Consider the following 18,440-nt stretch of genomic DNA (forward strand, 5'->3'; position numbering starts at 1 on the left):
ACGACCTTTTACAAGAAGAAAAATATGATTTTGGTGAATATTCTATTGCTACTTGATTTAGACCAGCATATATCTTACTAACTACGTACACATTTGACTTATTTATATTTTCATTTCAATCTTCAAAAATTGCAGCTACCACATCATTTGTCATTGTCTCCTTATTAAATTCACACCCATCCATCTATCTCTATCTTTTCTTTCTTCACCCCATCCCACCTCTTCATTGTCACAACAATGGCTTCAAGAAAACATGAATTCATGCTGATTCTAGTTCTTAATTTAGTCATTATGTTAAGATTATCAGAATCTGTTGTGCCACCACAAGAAGGTAACGTAATATTCTTATTTTATTATTTATTCATTTGATTTTTTTAAAAAGAACCAATCTTTTTGGCTTTGGATAAATGGGTTTGTAAAATCTTGATTTAGATCATGTTATTAGAATTTAAGAATCTTAATTTGGAAGTTCTTTAGCAATTTATTAGGTGGAAGTTGAAAATTGAAGTTTTTGCATTTTTTGCTGATCGGAATACTAGAAATAAACTTTGAATAGTGTTACAACTGGAAAGCAAAAAGTTGTGTATTTCTGTTACTGATATTACGTTTAGTGTCTTTATTAAATTAATTAATATAATATTTGTGATGTAAGATATATGAGTATGAGTATTGGAGTTGAAAGTTGGCTGTTTTTTTTTTTTTTCGATAAAGAAAGTTAGCCGGTTTTTCTTTAAAAGTTAAATAGTATCTTTTTCATGATTGGAAGTTTATTACTCTATCCTTTTTTTTTTTTGTTTGGAACTATTTAATTAAAGGAATTAAATTTTTTATGATTTAAAACGAAATGATTGTACTCTCACATGAGAGGTTTGACTTTTGAGTTTCGACATATATCTACAACATGATAAATAATGGGCCAAACTCACTCTCCCTTAGGGGAGGTGAGTGTTCGATTCTCGAGGATTTTCTAAATAATTGAATCAAAAATCATTCTTACCGGGCCCAATTGATCCCTTGGTCTCACGCATGTGAAGATTGAAACAATGACAATGCAGGTTCGTTTATCGGGCCTGGCATGCTGTGGGGAAATGGGTGATGGTGTTTCGCCAGGCTCCAGTGGGCTACCGGGGACCGCTGGATGGGTTGACAAAGTCAACACAGGGCTAACATGTCCCTGCCTATACACATGTTTTTGAAACAATCTACAACATGATATATGATCTTAAAGTACACTCTAGTTTAAAAAGTACTGATTTTTCCCTTTATTCTGTTAATTTGATTTAGTGAAAGCTGTTGAAAATATTCTTGCTGCCATGAATGCAACTAGTTGGAGATTTGATGGTGACAATTGTTATCTTGACACCATTTCTGAAGTTCCAAAGCCAACTCAAGAAGCTAATGCTAGTATCGGATGCGATTGCAATATTGGCAACGATACGAATTGTCATGTCGTAAGGATGTATAAAATTCTGTCTTTTAATGCTATTTATTGAGTACTAGATTTTCATTGAATACACTGGAAGAAAGATTACACTTAGTACTCCCCGTCAAATAAGTGTTCATCTTACTAATTATATATGTCCTAAAATAATTATCCACTTGCCAAAATAATCAATAAACTCTTTAATTTACCCTCGTATAGTATTCTGGATCATATATTTATTAAATAAAGTTACTCAAACTTACCTTCGGTGTATGAGGGTAAAACTTAAATCCAACAAAATTTCTTAGGGGACATTATATATTTCGGACGAAGGGAGTAATAATCTGATAGCTTGGCCTGCATTGTGTGCTCAATAACTATAAATACCATCGTAATTTGAATTAGCTATGGATGGATGTGATGTTATTATACTCTATGAATATTTGTTATGTAGTTCAAAACAGAATGTAGCTCAGAACAGACTTGTTTGTCCTACAACAAGATTATTTTTCACTAATATATTATTTATTAAAGAAGAATCTTTCTTTTGTTCTAAATAGAATTTGACTTTGGAGGTCAATTTTTTCTTTTGGCAATGTAATTAAGGATTTTCTTAACATGATCATGCATAATCTTTTCCAATTTTTAGCCGTACTTATCATGAGAAAGTTAGGACTTGCTATGAATTTGACCTTCACATTGTTATATCTTTGACCTCAAAGTCAATGCTAATGTGTTACAGTTGACTCTAGTTTAAGTGTCATCTCATTTGTTTGCTTATGCAGCACACACAAATTTTATAGTCTTGATGGTGTACTTTCACCCGAACTAGCTAAGCTACCTTACCTCAGATCCCTGTAAGTTTTCTTATAAATACACGATTACATCTTTTATAAGAATCAAGATTCACTAATACGGAAGTTTATTCGTTCTATTTGTAGTGATGTTGCTTACAATTACTTACAAGGCACGATACCGCCTGAATTGGGTTTGACCCGGTTACAAGACATGTAAAAATATCTTTTTACCCCTTCGTTTCACCATTTTTTCTTCTGTATAAGAATTTAAAGTTGGAAACTTTATGCATATACAGCTCTCTTCTTGGAAATCGTATAGGTGGCGAAATCCCACGGGAACTGGGCAATATCACCACCCTCACAAAGCTGTAAGTTGTTGCTTTCTTCTTTATGATATTTAAGGTGTGTTTGATTACCTTTTAATTGAATGGTTTGTTGAAAGCTTCGACGAGCCCAACACACCCACTATAGAGGACCTAGGTTATACTCACTCACTACACCAACACTTTGACGTTGGTTAGCCTTTAATTTTATAAATTCTTAGTGCACAATAATACTTAGGCGACAGTGTCGACCATATATCGTTCAGGCGGTATAACCGACCATATATCACTTAGGCGGCAAAGCCGACCATATAATAGATACAACACAAGTGCACTAAGAACTTAAACACCAACTGAGGCTTAACCGGGAAACTTAACAAAGAACACTTTTATTAATACAAAGAAACAATTACAATATTATGGACTCAACTCACACTCTTACTTCTTCACAACTTCTACTTCTAACTCTTCTTCACTTCTTACTTCTTCTCTACTTCACACTTCACTTACTCACTCCTTACTCACACCTTACACACTACACAAATGAACTCATCACCTATATTTATACTACTCCATGGAAGTTTCTAGAAACTAGATATTTTCATGGATATATATAAATATCTAGATATTTTTATACATATAAATATCTAGATATTTCTTACACATATAAATATCTAGATTTTTCTTTACATTTTAATATCTAGATATTTTTCATATACATATTAATATTTAGATATTTTACTCATATAAATTTATTAATTCCATATTATTCTAAATTTGCATTGTATTTTAACACTCCCCTCAATGCAAATTTTCTTCCAACGATGACTTGCAGACCATTTCAAGTGCTTCTCTGAATTTTGTAAACTTTAGTTTACTTAGGCTCTTAGTGAATATATCTGCAACTTGTTCATCTGTCTTTGTTGGCATCATCTTGATTTTCCCTTCAAGGACCTTCTCGCGAACATAATGATAGTGCACTTCTATATGTTTTGTTCTTGCATGAAAGACTGGATTCTCTGCTAGTCGTATAGCTGATAGGTTATCGCAAAGAAGATGTACTTGATAATTTGTTGATTGATGAGATCTTCCATTAGTTGTTTCAACCATGTAATTTCTTGTGTTGCTGATGATGCCGATCGATATTCTGCTTCAGTGCTTGACAAGGATACTGTTGGTTGTCTCTTGCTGCACCATGATATTACTCCCGATCCAAAACTAAACATGTATCCAGTTGTTGACCGTCGTGTATCATAGTCTCCAGCGTAATCGGCGTCACAATATGACATTCTTAAGTAATTTGACATCATTCATATTGTTCATTTTAAATGAATATCAAACACTTTATTGTTATTCAAAAGCTTTGAATCATTCGTACTATAAAGCGTTAATCATTATGTTTTAGACGATTTTAGGAACTATGTACTCTTTGCGATTAGGGTATAAATGTATAATATACTCATTTAGTTATAAATTTTTGATCAGAGATCTTGAAGCAAATCAGCTTTCAGGAACTGTGCCTTCTGACTTGGGGAAATTAATCAATTTGAACTCTTTGTAAGTCTTATTAATTCTTTGTATTACAAGAATTCATTTCACTAATCCAGATTTTTATCAAGAATTGTAGTTTTATGTAATCCATGATATCATATATCAGGATCTTATCTTCAAATCGGTTCACTGGGAGGCTGCCAACGACCCTTGGTCGCCTAGTAAATCTAACGAATTTGTATGACTTTTTACTTTAATCAAAGTTTCAATTTCACCAATCTTTTTAGGCTAAAACTTAGAATCCCTTTCTTGTATAATGCAGTAGGATAAACGAGAACAACTTCAGTGGGTCGATACCTGATTTTATACAGAACTGGAGACTCCTTTCTAGATTGTAAGATTTTACATGTATCGACTTCTGCAACATTGTAATTTTGTTTTAAATTAATAGTAATTACATTACACGTAAAAGTTTGAATCTTTGGATGTATTTTAAGAGAGATTGTAGCGAGTGGACTCAACGGACCTATTCCCTCAAATATCTCTCTTCTCGAGAATCTACTTGATCTGTGAGTGACGAAACACTTTAACTTTTATCATCTTTGTTTCATCATTTTTGAACTTATGTTCTTCGTGCAACTGTGTGTGTGTGTGCGCGCTTTTTTATTATATATTTATAATTTTTTTTTTTTTTTTTGTGATGTTAGAAAGTAAGTAGCTCGTTTGATCCATTTTGCAGGAGAATTAGTGACATAACAGGACCGGCTCAGCGTTTTCCCAACCTCGAAAATGTTCAGGGAATAATAAAATTGTAAGTAGATATTGAACTTTGACTTTTTGGTTGACTAATATCACATCTGATATATATAATTCGTAATATCAGGATCTTGAGAAATTGCAATCTTTCTGGAGAAATACCAGATTATATTTGGCAAGTGAGAGAACTTGAATTGTTGTAAGTATATGAAAAATGTGTCATTAATCTTAAATTTTTCACGATCTATATGTGTAATGGCGTATGTTCGCTCATAAATGTGACAGGGACATAAGTTTTAATAGTTTAGTAGGGAAAATTTCTAATAACATCCTCGGGAGAAGCTTGCGATTAGTGTAAGTGTTATTAATTTTTTAATCGTTTTAATTACTTATGATAAGTGTTACTTAATGATATAGTTTTGAACAGGTTTTTAACGGGTAACATGCTAACTGGAGACATACCGGATTCAATTTTGGTAAATGGAGCTAGTATGTAAGTCATTTCTTGAATAAGTGTGTTCATATTTGTGTTGCGTTACTTGCGTATTCAGTTATTGTATAATGTTAACAGTTTTATTTGAATTTTGTTATTATGTAGAGACCTTTCCTACAATAATTTTAAATGGCAAGGACCTACTCAATCTACATGTCGACAGAACACGTAAGAACTTTTTTTTTAATTGTGGGCTGCTAATAACGTATCTTGTAACACTTGAGTTTCTATGTTTAAAATTTACTGAAGAAAATGTTTTTATATATTAGGAATACGTATGTAAACTTGTTCAGAAGCTCTTCGACTGGAAACCCGTTGTAAGTTTTTTTTTTGCATTTTAATAGCATTTATGATTCTTTTATCTACTTTTTGTCGAACAGATTTTTTATTTGTTGTTCTTACGATGATGTTCTCACCAGACAAGATGTGCTTCCGTGCTCCAATTATGTCCAGTGCCCTAAATGTGAGTATTTTTCTCTCTATTTATATATGATAAAAATATGTTAAAATGGGTCAAACTGAAAACTTGGCTAAAAATGAACTGATAAAAAACGTGGATTATATATGTTTGTAGGCCGCCCGTATCTGAAAATGATTTTGTAGGCCACCAAACTTGTATTTTGTTTCATACATACCAAATGTGGCTAAAAAAATTGTAAAAATATAAAAGCATGCAAATACTCTCATCTTTATAGAAAACTTAAATAACAGATACAGTGTTAATTAAGAAATTCATATGTTCTTACATAAAAAGGCTTTTTCTTATAGATTTAATCTCGACTTCATGACAGATGCATGTTCTATACATGTCAATTGTGGTGGCGATGATTTGACGATTAAAAAAAGTAACGGGCAGTCAGTTTTTTATGAAGGAGATGCAAATGTCGATGGTGGTGCCGCCAGGTTGTACGAAGCCGCTAGGAACTGGGGTTTGAGTAGCACCGGAGACTTCCTGGACGACAACATTTATCAGAACACACGATACGTTGAATCTTTACAGGGAAACTCTAGTTTACCAGAACTGTATAAAACTGCTCGTCTCTCGCCACTTACACTCACTTACTTCAGTTATTGTTTAGAAAACGGTGAATACGCTGTTAATCTACACTTTGCAGAGTTATTATTTACCAACGATAGCACGTACAAAAGCCTTGGTCGACGTATATTTGATATTTATATTCAGGTGATTTGAATATATAAATGTGTCCAGTAAACATTCTTTATCAAATTTTACTTGTTATCTTTAAACCAATTAAAGCTTAATCCCATCTTGGATTAAGTTATGAATATATGCTTACTAATTGTCAAGAAAGGAAAGAAGTTATACCTCCTCAAAACAAGTTTGAGGGCTGCTCAAGAAGTGCAGAAACTTTGATGAAGATGAAGGTGGAAAGAGCTCCTAACTTGAAACTTCAAGTGTGTAGAACCCCAAGCTCTTATGCTCCAACACCACCCTTAATCTTAGCTATACTTTGGAACCTTAATCACCTTTGAACAAGCTTGAAAACCTCTCATAAGTTGCTGGAAAATTTGGACAGCAACAACCCTCAAAGATGATGATGAAATGAGCTTCTAACTTGAAGCCTCAAGTGTAGTATACCCCAAGCTATAACCCCAACACCCTTGCCTTTAGTTAGGATTTGAATAACACTTGATAAATCCAACATTAAAATTGATAGATCAACCATCTTAATAAATTGATGGGTTGTAGTGTACAACCCATCAATGCATAAAGATGGTAGATCTATCCGTTTTAATGTTGGAATTATCATTAGCCCTCTTTAGAAGAGTTTTTAGAATTGCTAATAGTGTTTCATGTGATTTAGGGACAACGGGTTAGAAAGGATTTTAATATTGAAGATGAGGCTGGCGGGGTTGGAACACCGTTGGTTGTGCCGTTTAATGCTAGTGTGACCGATAACATCTTGGAGATCCGTTTTTATTGGGCGGGTAAAGGGACGACCCGTTTTCCTAGAAGAGGAGTCTATGGACCTCTTGTATCAGCTATCGATGTTGACCCATGTAAGTCGTAAAAAAATTCTTATTTTAGAACCACTTTTTTGCATTTATCATGTCAATTTCTTTACGCAGATTCCAAAACTTGCTCGATTAGTGGAAAAACGACCAACAAAGGCGTTTATATAGGTGTTGGGATTGGTGTAGCGTGTATTATCTTGTTGATCTTGGCCGTGTTGTGGTGGAAATGCTGTTTTAAAGGCCGAAAAAAGAATGATAAGTGTAAAGATTTGTCTTTTACTTTTTTGATTTTAACGGTTTGTTCAGCTATCAGCTCATGGAACGTGGTTTTTTTTTTTTTTTTTTTTTTTTACAGCTTTTAAAGGATTGGAGCTGAAAACAGTTTCTTTTTCCTTTAAACAATTAAAGTCTGCTACAAACAACTTCAGTGCTTCAAACAAAATAGGAGAAGGGGGTTTTGGAGCTGTTTATAAGGTTATTATAATCCAACACACTCACACACACACACACACACACACACACACACACACACACACAAATTCAGGGTGATTTTAGTTATGTGTTTGTAATGTTTTTTGTGTGTGTGATGGTTACAGGGTACGTTAACTGATGGTACGGTGGTTGCAGTGAAGCAGCTTTCGTCTCACTCAAAGCAGGGAAACCGCGAGTTCTTGAATGAGATTGGTGTGATTTCATGTTTACAACACCCGAATCTTGTTAAACTCCATGGATGTTGCATTGAAGGAGATCAATTATTGCTTGTTTATGAGTATTTGGAAAATAACAGCCTTGCAAATGCTTTGTTTGGCAAGTGTTCTTTAGTTTTCTCTGTTAGTTGTACTGTAATTTGACTTTATGTGGTCAATAGACCCAATTTCAAGTTCATATTTGACTTGGTTCTTGGATAATTTTTCTAACACCACATGGTTTCCATCTTTAAAACATGCTAAAATGTTGAAATGATTTCTGTTTTTGTTCAGTATCTTAAAAATTAGTAACATTTTCTTGAAATTAATTTACTTTGTTTGACCTCAAAAGTCAACCTTTTTATCCTATATATAACTAAATGTTATTGTTACTGTAATAGATTTAGGTAAAACTCGATTAATGCTGGATTGGCCCACAAGATTCAAGATATGTATAGGGATCGGTCGAGGTTTAGCCTTTCTTCACGAAGAATCAAGGATCAAAATCGTACACAGGGACATTAAAGCCACAAATGTGCTACTTGATAAAGATCTAAACCCCAAAATATCTGATTTTGGGTTGGCTAGATTAAACGAGGACGAAAAGACTCACGTTAGCACCAGAGTTGCAGGAACAATGTAATTAAATCCTCAACAATTTACATAAACTGTTCACAGATTCATTACATAAATCCATATATTTTCCTAAAAATGTTTTCATTAATGAAGTTGTGAACTTGCAGCGGATACATGGCACCCGAGTATGCACTCTGGGGTTACTTGAGCGACAAGGCAGATGTTTACAGCTATGGAGTTGTTTTGTTAGAAATCGTTAGCGGCAAGAACAACACCAATTATGTTCCAACTAACGACTGCATTTGTCTTCTAGATTGGGTACGTCTCGAGATTTTATGCTCAAATCAGATTTTATTGTTAAGACATAATTATGTGGATAGTACATGTGGTTTGTCCAATCCCTCCCTCCGTCCCAACTACATTTTTCCCAGACAAAAAACACACAGTTTAACAGTTTAAGAAAAAGTGACTGTCACATGTACTTTTCTGTTAACTTTACCCCTTATTTTTTACCTATCTTTTTGTCTTAATATATAAAGTAGTGACACAAAAGAACTTTATCACATATTTCTTTTCCATTAATGAACCATCCACGAGGATATTTTCGTCTTTTTATCATTTATTCTTTAAATCACTTACGGTGTGTTTGTTTACCTCTTAACTGAATGATTAATAAGGGTAATTTTACATCATTCACATTGATCGTTCAAAATGATTATCAAATATGTTATTGTCATTCAGAAGTAACTTCATTCAGAACCTTTCAATAATTCAGATTATGAATCATTCAACGTTTGATCATTCAGTTTTATCAAACACACCCTTAATTCTTCTTTTCTTGCTACTTTACCACGTGCCGGGGAAAATGTCTGACCTTTCTAGAAGAATCCCGTTCATTTTGATGTGATCTACATTTTCGTCATTTATTTCATAAACGTGTTATGCAGGCTTGTAGATTAGAAACAAGTAAACTATACCAAGAGATTTTCGACGAAAGATTAGAGTCGAAAATAAACAAAACAGAAGCAGAAACTGTTGTAAAAGTAGCGCTTCTATGCACCAACGGTTCACCTTCGATGCGCCCAACAATGTCGGAAGTTGTAAATATGTTGGATGGAAAAACATGTGTCCCAGTAATAGTTCCAGAAGCAAGTGGTTATACTGAAGATTTAAGATTTAAAGCCATGAGAGAATTTAGAAGTCAAATGAAAAGTCGAAGCTGCGGTCAAAGTCAAAATTCAAACATAAATAGATCAACAGATACAAATTTTTCTTCATTAACATCATCTGAAGATGCATTTGGGATCCAGTCACCAAGTGAGACCAGAACTTACTGAAATTAAATGTTAATTCTATTTGGTAAGTTTGATCTATGGTCATATTTTCAAATACGGGCAACCACGTAGTTGAATTCTAGTATGAACATTGCGTTACACGTACGCATTGTGAAATTTGTAAAGTTTTTCCGTAAATTTTAGATGTAAAAAACTTGTAGACATGTATAATTTGTTTAATCTTTAGGTAATTATATTAGCAGCTCTATACTTCGTGTAATTTTATGCATACTTCAGTACACACTTTCAACCATCTCCATTTAGCTGAGTGGTCACCGCTATTTCAAGGATGTTGGGGAGGTCTCAAGTTTGAGCCTCAAATGGGGATATCATAATACAGTTTGTTTTGCAATTGGTTATGGAGTTCATTAGGATTTTTTTGCAAATGGTGGGTTCTGCCCATTTCTAACAAGGTTTCTTCGGGAGTTTTTCCTTAGGTGCAATATTCTGAGATTTTCTCCTAACGGATCATCCTTGGATTCACGTGAAGTGGCACCAAGAAAAACTTTTAAACAATGATTTGTATATAACTGATTTTTTAAATTTATACTGTTAGTTTTTGTTCGTACACCATCATATAAATTTTCTGACGATGTAGAGTGTTAGGACTTATATATCCTAACGATAGATATACACATTTTAGTGATTAAATGGTAATTGTAACGAGCTTATGTAAATCATATAAATACAGAGATAAGCATTTTAGTGATTAAATAGTAATTGTAAGGAACTTATGTAAATCATATAAATACTAAGCTCCGCCACTTAGTTACTTAACCCTAGAATTACATACTTCAGAAGCTAGGTGAAAATCCTCTCCTAAGAACCCTAGATCCTAACTAGTTGAATGCTGAAGCGCATTTTGATTAGAGAAAATGCAGTCGAATAAAATCTCAGCTGTGGCATCGACCGTACGTCCTTGAACCCTTGTTGTAACCTTGTTGTCTCAAGAATATGTATGCAAAGCTCGAACCTGCGGTTCATTTGTGGGTTCAACTGCGGCCTTGTTTCTTTGATAAAACGACACTTTTGATTTACGTATTATGTGAAAGCAACAATAGCTAGGTTGTTACTAAATTCTTAAGGTTTCACTTTGGTCAGTGGTTGAATACCTGTCTTTCAATTTTTTTAATTCAATTATTTTTTCAATGTGCACGATATGCCGTATGCGCCAGCAATTCAATTGTGTTTTTGAAGTTTTCACAATTTTTTAATCAATAATAATAATAATAATAATAATAATAATAATAATAATAATAATAATAATAATAATAATAATAATCCAAAACTGATTTCCAAAAATAATAATATAATAATAATAATGATAATAATTAAATATTATTTACTAATATAAATTTCTAAAATAATCGCAGAGAAGCGCGATCTCGTTAACTTGTCACCAATCCAACTGCTTAGAGAAGTTGGGATATGTGAATGACACGCATAAAACGGACGGTTTATTTTAATACGATGTCGCCAGATCACTAAACGTCAATTGAGGAGATCAAGAGGAACCGATGGTTTTAAATTTGTTATAGCAGAGCATAAATCTACTACATCTTCCTAAGGTTAAGCAAGGGAAGTATGACCTTGGGTCATTCGTTTAAGAAGACAACAGAACCAAAACAATTTTAATAGCAAGCTTGTTTTATCCCTAGTAGATTGTTTTAATTAGGGAGTAGTTTGGTTTTGGTTTTTTAAATTTTTTTTTTTTGTTTTTTTAATTCTAATAGGGTAAAGATAAGTAAATAAAGCAATCAATAAAATTTGTATTTCGGATAAGGTTAAAACATGTGCATTTTATGATTTCGCTAGTTACGTAAGTTAAAATGGTGAAATGCCCAACTCATGGATAGGTGATGATCTGATACTCGTTATGTTGTACCCTGCCGTCACTGTCAAATGAGTGACATGTTACAGGGAAAATACGTCGGGCTAATTGATTCTGATTAGACAACTATGCCTTTTACCCCGACGTCCAGTGTCACAGCTACATGACAGTCTAGACGGCTTTGTATGCTCCAGGCACGATTCGAGCTTTCGGAATATGCGACATATTAACTATTATTCTTGATATATACTATGATTCTAACCTTTCTTATGCATAACGAAAGTACTCAAAGTTATACTTAGATGACATGATGCGACTTAACGCTTTCTTTCACGAGTGGTAATTTGAAGGTTAATGTCTAGTTAAAGAAAGTAACCTTAAAACACCATGGTCAAGTTCAGTTGTAACTTCCATGAACACATTTGGTTATCCTAACATTTTCATTCCTTTAAGATTTAAACAAACAGTTCCTTGATTTAACTGAACAATTTTTGTGCTTAGTTCAATGTTCAATCCATGTTATGGCATAATGTACTTTACATATCCTAGATGTTCTTTCAAAAGTTGTGCATAGTAGTGTTACGACTTACTACAACCGTTGTGCTACGTAGTTCTTACTATGCTTATTAGATTGGTGACTACACCGCATAGATTGAGAGCCAACTTTGAACTCCAAGCTCTTAGACAGACAATCCATAATAAAAGTTGCATTTGTTAGAGTTCATAGTGTAGGTGGATGTACTATAACCGATGTTCCTCCTTCCAAAGCACTTTATATATGGAAGAGTTTTCTTAATGAAGGTTTTTACTGATAGTATACCATGTATCTAGGTTCACAACATCCCAATAACAGAGTTGATAACAATGATTTATTAGTTGAAAAAGCGATTAAGTTCAAAACATAATCAGAATGCATTATGACAGCATCACCGTTCACGTTTATATTTCAACAACGTAACTAACTACATCGTAACATACACTTAAAGATAACTACTTGCGAATCATGGCAATAACAACATCTAGCATAATAATAATGAAAGACGTTATGAAAGATAGATAAAGGATGGAAATAACCGTAGATTAAACGAGTTTCAAATTTATAAAAGTGACAACTTCTTACGCACCTGCAATCTGCTACAAATTCTGTTTAACGCTAACTCTAGGTAATTATCACTAATCAATAATTCAGATTATAATCCTAAACTGAGAAAATAGTGAGAAAGTGGGATCGTGAGTAAGGGAAGTGTGGAAAATGGATGATAAATAAGCCTATTATACTAAAATTCAGCATGGACAAGCTGTGTCAACAAGCCGTGTGGACATGTCGTGCAAAGGTTTCATGCCATTTGCAGGTAGCCATGTAATCTATCCGTGTGGGTCTAATTTGGCTCGTTCACTGGATTGTAACTAGGTTTTTCAGGATCGTAACTTATTTTCATCGTTTTCGCTCTATATTCTTCATTTTAAGCCCGCTTTTTTCCATTCTTCTTGCAATGTCCTCATAATTACTTAACTACCAATTAAAGCAAATAAATGCTTAAATCTTCGATAGAGTTAATTAAATAATTATTTTAGGGCTTAATATTGGGGTTAAAAACATGACTTTTTAGTCGATATCAAATATCTCACACTTGGACTTTGCTTGTCCTCAAACAAACTTCTGATATTTAAGTTTCAATAAATCTTTCAAATTTTCCTTTCTAATGCCTAAACGATTTATGTTTTATTATAAGAGCGGTTTATGATTTATTATAAGAGCGGTTTATGTTATATTATAAGAGCGAGAACCAAGCCAGTCTTCTACTTTAGGATTGAAACTGCAAGTATGAGAGAAGGTTACATGACTTACGCTTCCTTACTAGCGGTTCACTTTAATCACTCAAGTGTTTGATGTTCCCTATTAATCTAAGAAATAAATTCACTCATAGCCAGTCTTGCTTCACCCATTGAAATAGGCTCGATCAAGACTCAATTTCTTGTTACCATAATTTCTAGATCATTTATCAAGGTTTAAAGGTAAATGATGGTTTATTTGATGCTGAGTCTATTTTGTGGAGTGGTGGATAAGGCGAGGTTGTTTTTAGTTGAAGGTTTTCAAAAGTGGTTAACAATTTAAAGTCTTTTTAAAGAGTATATTTCTTTGGTAGCGGTAGATAGGTGTGCTAATTTTTTATGAAGCACTTAGGAATTATTTGGACCTTTCCTTGTTGGAACATTTCCTCTAACAAACAAGCATCCTTTTGAGTTGATTTCTTTGTCCTCCAGTGGTCTTCATTTTTGCCTTTGTAAGTCCTGCTCCTTTTCTCATAACTTCAAAATGTAAAGATGTACCATTTTTATAACTTTAACCTTCTCTTTAGGATCTTCCGTTGGTAGGCTTTGATGAGATTTTGCCAAGATGCTTGTATGTGGCTGTCTTTATGAATCTTCTTTGAGGCGATTCTCATTTTCTGGTGACTTTCACGATTTTATGATAATTGTGAAATAGTAAAGGGTGTTGCGATAGGTGATAGAATGTGAATGGTGTTGTTGGGGTTTTAAGTGGTGAAGTGTATTTAATAGGTGATAATAGTGTGAGGTAGGGAATATCATAGGGTTTTAACAAATGTCTAGCTCTTCTTTTCACACTTATATCACATTTCTCTATGTGTAATAAGAGAAAGTTCTGATTCTGAGCACATGTATCAGCACACTCAACGAAAAATAGTGAAGCAAAAATGAATGCTTTTCACGGATTTTATTTGGATGCCTGACAACAATTATGATGGGTTGAATATGCCTAGTCATGCAATATTCTATTAGAGAATCCTTTTGTCAAAACAAGATATCTGTCTTAAGTTAAACTTAATTTGCAGCATGAACGTTTTCAGTTTTTGAAAGTACTTACGCAAAGGGTTTCTTTTGTTTAAAATTTTTGAAATTTGGGTGAAGGACATAAAAGCCATGTAACAGGATTATTACGATATGCCATCAAAGGTATTTATACCTCCATCTCACATTTAGACAAACATTGTCCCTAATGTTCTTACTTTTGGTATCCCACACCTAGGCTTTTTAGTGTAAATGTTTGTGGGAATATTTTTCAAATGTCTTTGGGATAGAATCTCACACTTAATGATAAGCTGGGATGCAGTTTATTATGACTACAATTTAGAGCTTATTTGGGTAAAGAGAAACAAATAATTCTCTACAGGTGAGCGAGGATGCGTTTTGTCAAAGCTTGCTGTCTGAAGAAGGAAGAAGGCTGACATGCTCATCGAATTTTGGCAGATTTGTACATCAATATCGTTCATTATCTGCGGTAGAAGGTCTAATGAGTGTGAACACTTGAAATATACAACACCTATGTATATTAAGTGTGAATGATTGGTAAAGACGTTCTTCACTTCTTGGAAATAAATACTAAATCTACTTATACTTTTATTGCACTGGTTGCCTCCCAAGAAGCGCTTTTTAAGGTCCTTAGGTCAAATGTTTTCATGTCTGCTAAGGTGATGTAGACATGTCCCGCTGGAGATTCCATAGTGGCCTAAGGTAACTGTATCTTGGCTAGTAGATCTATAAAAAGTGTCGGACAATAAGTGGAAGAAGGTCTGGTGTTTCCATTGATGATTTACCGATGGCTAAGTAGTGAGATGTGGCTGCTCTTGACAGGTCCGGTGTTTCTACTGGTGACTTGTCCATGCTTGTAAATGATAGATGCAGTGCGTGTGGTGATAATTTCACATCTCGGATGTTCATGTTTGAGGTCTTCGAATAATGTCAGAATTTGTATGTTCAATACCTTAAAATCTTCAGTGTTTGGATCTTCGCAGAATGAATTTGTGGATTAGTAAAGATTACAAATGAGTTGTGGCTGGTGAGAGGTGAAGAGTAATCTTGATTCTAGCAGTAAAGTTACTGATTTGTTAAAGATTTCTCAACATCCGGCCTTGAAAGTAAATCCAGGGTCTACTGACCCATTGGAGATACTCTTGAGCTGGTCTGACACGAACATACCCTGATTAACTTAAGTGGCAACTAAATGAGAAAAATGATAATTTTTAAGCTCCTCTTCCGTTATTACTGATCTTAATTCTATGATTATTAGGCCAACATGGTGATCTAGGGTTACATAGATCACTAGTCTATCATCGTTCTTTCGAAATCATCCCTTGCTAAGAGAACGAAGAGGTTGTAGAGATTGTTGATCATTCTTGAGTCGCACTGATAAGTTGGACGCTGATGTACGAGATCGAACTTTAAATTTATAATCACCCAACTACTATTCACTAAAACGCACACGTACGGCAACTATCCCGATTAGTAAAGTAAAGCAATCGGCAAGTCATGTTCGTTTCACAGGGAGGCAAAGTGTTCATGGCTAGTGATTAGTGGTTGAATTTTATTCTCACTGTAATAGATAGTTTTGGTTGATTACTTCACGAAAAGGAATCGGTTTTGATAATTATAGATTAAAGTATTTTAAGGGTTTTTTTTTATAGGTGACAGCAATACAAATAGGATAAATAACAATAAGATAAAATAGTACATAGCTTAGACTTCTTTGGTTCAAGATTTGGACTTTTATTATACTTTTATGTTTAATTCCAATATACCAAATTTAACAATGTGATGATTATAGACCGACCGTCACACTTAGATTAACAAAGTTAAGTTTAAATCAAATAATCTTAAGTAAATTCGACATATTACGATTTGTTTGACTGACTCAATCGTAGATCGATGTGCATTCGATAGCTACCACAACGTATTAGATTCGGTTAGCTTCAAAACATACTGGTTTTACTAAAAATATGACGTAAGGTATCTTTAATAATCCTATATTTATAAAGGACGTATTAGGACTTAGGAGTGTTTAAACAAATGTGTCGTCGACTGTTCCACTCGTATGCTAAAAATGTTTAAACTGATTCTTTAATAAAGCGATGGGCCATTGCCAATTTAATAAAAAGAGTTTAATCGAATCTCCGAAATGGTGTTTTCTATTAATACGCGTACAAACAAAGATTAAATCTTAAAAAGATTAAATTGAATTTAGGACTTCTGAGATGAAGAAGCCAGCGACTGGTTGTCAGTCAGCCGGCGGATTTTTGTCCCTCCAGCCAGCGGCTTCATAAAGCCAGCCTGCGACTGAAAGTGGACATAAGCCTTTTGTCCAGATCATTTAACTCATTTATCTAAGCTAGCATCATGGGTTTTAGCCCATATTAACAAAAAGTAAAGTAAACAAAGTAATGTAAATGATTACCGCATTAAAGTAATATAAATAATAACTTGAAATGAAACAACTTCAATCATCGAATTGATTCAAGGAAATGCAAAAATGAGAAAGCGAGACAAAGTGACTCCAAGCATTCAACAGAAATTACATGAACTTGAATTCAAATTAACGCATTTGTAAACTTGACCTAGCCTAAATACAACACATAATAAAATGGCCGAGATTTTGGTGATTTTCTTTCCAAATTCCAAACAGAAAATTGAGGCCAAAGGCCTGTATTTATAGCCTCAATATTGGTTCAGCCGACGAACAAGTTGGCTTAACATGCGGCTCTTATCTTGGTAGGAGGTTAAGGCTTCGATTATGGTCAAAGCTTTGAATGTAGATGCTCCTCTGGCGTTTTCTAACATCAGCTGGTGGCTGGAGATTGTCTAGCCAGCTGCTAACTAGGCATTGGTCAAAGGGACTTTAATGTCTTCAGACGCTTCTACTATTTCTGACATTAGAAGGCGACTGATGAAGGATGAGCCAACGGCTGAACTTTGAATTTAGGCGAGAATAAAAAAAACCTTCCAAACTCAGAAATTTCGTGTTTTTGGTCCCATCTGTCGTCTTAGAAACCTTAGACGATGACTTAAAAAGTGAAAATCGGCTAACGGCTCTGACATGTTGTACCTCTTTGTTTTATGGATGTTTGGCCTTTTGAATCGCCTAAATCGAAGTCCGGATGAGCAAGTTATGACCAAAACCTTGACATCGCACAGATTTCCCTGTTTTCTTCATTATTTAGCTCAACTTTCACCAACTTTTTGTATATGAATATTATAACAACCAGAAAATTTCTGACAAAATTTAAACAAAAATCTTTTAATGAATTCATTAAACTTTAACCAATTCCGACGACTCACGAACCATTATTTGTAAATAATTATGAATAAATATTAATTTGTTGTATTAATATTATTATTATTTATCATCATTTACAAGTATTATTATTCTCAATATTACTAATATTATTATCATTAATATTATTAGTGTTATCACTTTTACTAAAATGTGACAAGATTAAAATAAATATCATTATTATTAATACAACTTATCATTTAAAAATATTATTATTATTATTATTATTAATATTCTAACATTCTAAAATGATTATTATCATTATTACTAATTATAATTAAAATCATCATTTTATTATTAATATTGTCATTTATATTATTATTATGTATATATTAGTGTTTTTATTACTCTTAATAATACTAAAAGTATTATTATTAATATAATTATTAGTATTATTATTATTAATATATTTAATAATAGTATCAATTAAACATAAATTAAAAAGTCAAAAACAATGCACTAATCTTATATTTTTTTTATTAAATCTGCTTTTATATATTTTTATATTTTTGTGATCTGCTTTTAATTTTTTAAAATCACGATCCAGTTTTATATTATCTCTTGATTATTTTTTTAAACTTGATGTCGTAGCGTGGGGGTATGAAATAGTTTATATTTTTACTAGG

The 18,440-nt window shown here is 33.3% G+C and overlaps 1 protein-coding gene across 1 annotated transcript; it reads left to right on the forward strand.

The window, feature by feature from the left end:
- The first annotated feature begins 214 nt into the window (after positions 1-214).
- On the forward strand, positions 215-9,859 carry LOC139871299 (probable LRR receptor-like serine/threonine-protein kinase RFK1). Its single transcript, XM_071859028.1, has 24 exons — positions 215-331; positions 1,285-1,459; positions 2,209-2,280; positions 2,365-2,433; positions 2,517-2,588; positions 4,029-4,100; positions 4,201-4,272; positions 4,357-4,428; positions 4,532-4,603; positions 4,774-4,845; positions 4,918-4,989; positions 5,076-5,144; positions 5,218-5,283; positions 5,389-5,451; positions 5,553-5,600; positions 5,703-5,746; positions 6,075-6,466; positions 7,110-7,305; positions 7,375-7,521; positions 7,616-7,734; positions 7,857-8,067; positions 8,348-8,585; positions 8,690-8,840; positions 9,470-9,859. Exons 1-24 carry the CDS (start codon positions 238-240, stop codon positions 9,857-9,859), a joined length of 3,048 nt encoding a protein of 1,015 aa, XP_071715129.1. The 5' UTR covers positions 215-237.
- The last annotated feature ends 8,581 nt before the right edge of the window (positions 9,860-18,440 follow it).

Source organism: Rutidosis leptorrhynchoides, chromosome 1 (assembly GCF_046630445.1).
Source record: "Rutidosis leptorrhynchoides isolate AG116_Rl617_1_P2 chromosome 1, CSIRO_AGI_Rlap_v1, whole genome shotgun sequence".
Lineage (NCBI taxonomy): Eukaryota > Viridiplantae > Streptophyta > Magnoliopsida > Asterales > Asteraceae > Rutidosis > Rutidosis leptorrhynchoides.

Excerpts from the sequence above, each read along its gene's own strand:
- LOC139871299 (XM_071859028.1), top strand. The coding sequence starts at position 238 with ATGGCTTCAAGAAAACATGAATTCATGCTGATTCTAGTTCTTAATTTA. Across the intron at positions 5,145-5,217 it reads GGGAGAAGCTTGCGATTAGT|GTTTTTAACGGGTAACATGC; the intron begins GTAAGTGTTATT and ends AGTTTTGAACAG. Across the intron at positions 6,467-7,109 it reads TATTTGATATTTATATTCAG|GGACAACGGGTTAGAAAGGA; the intron begins GTGATTTGAATA and ends CATGTGATTTAG.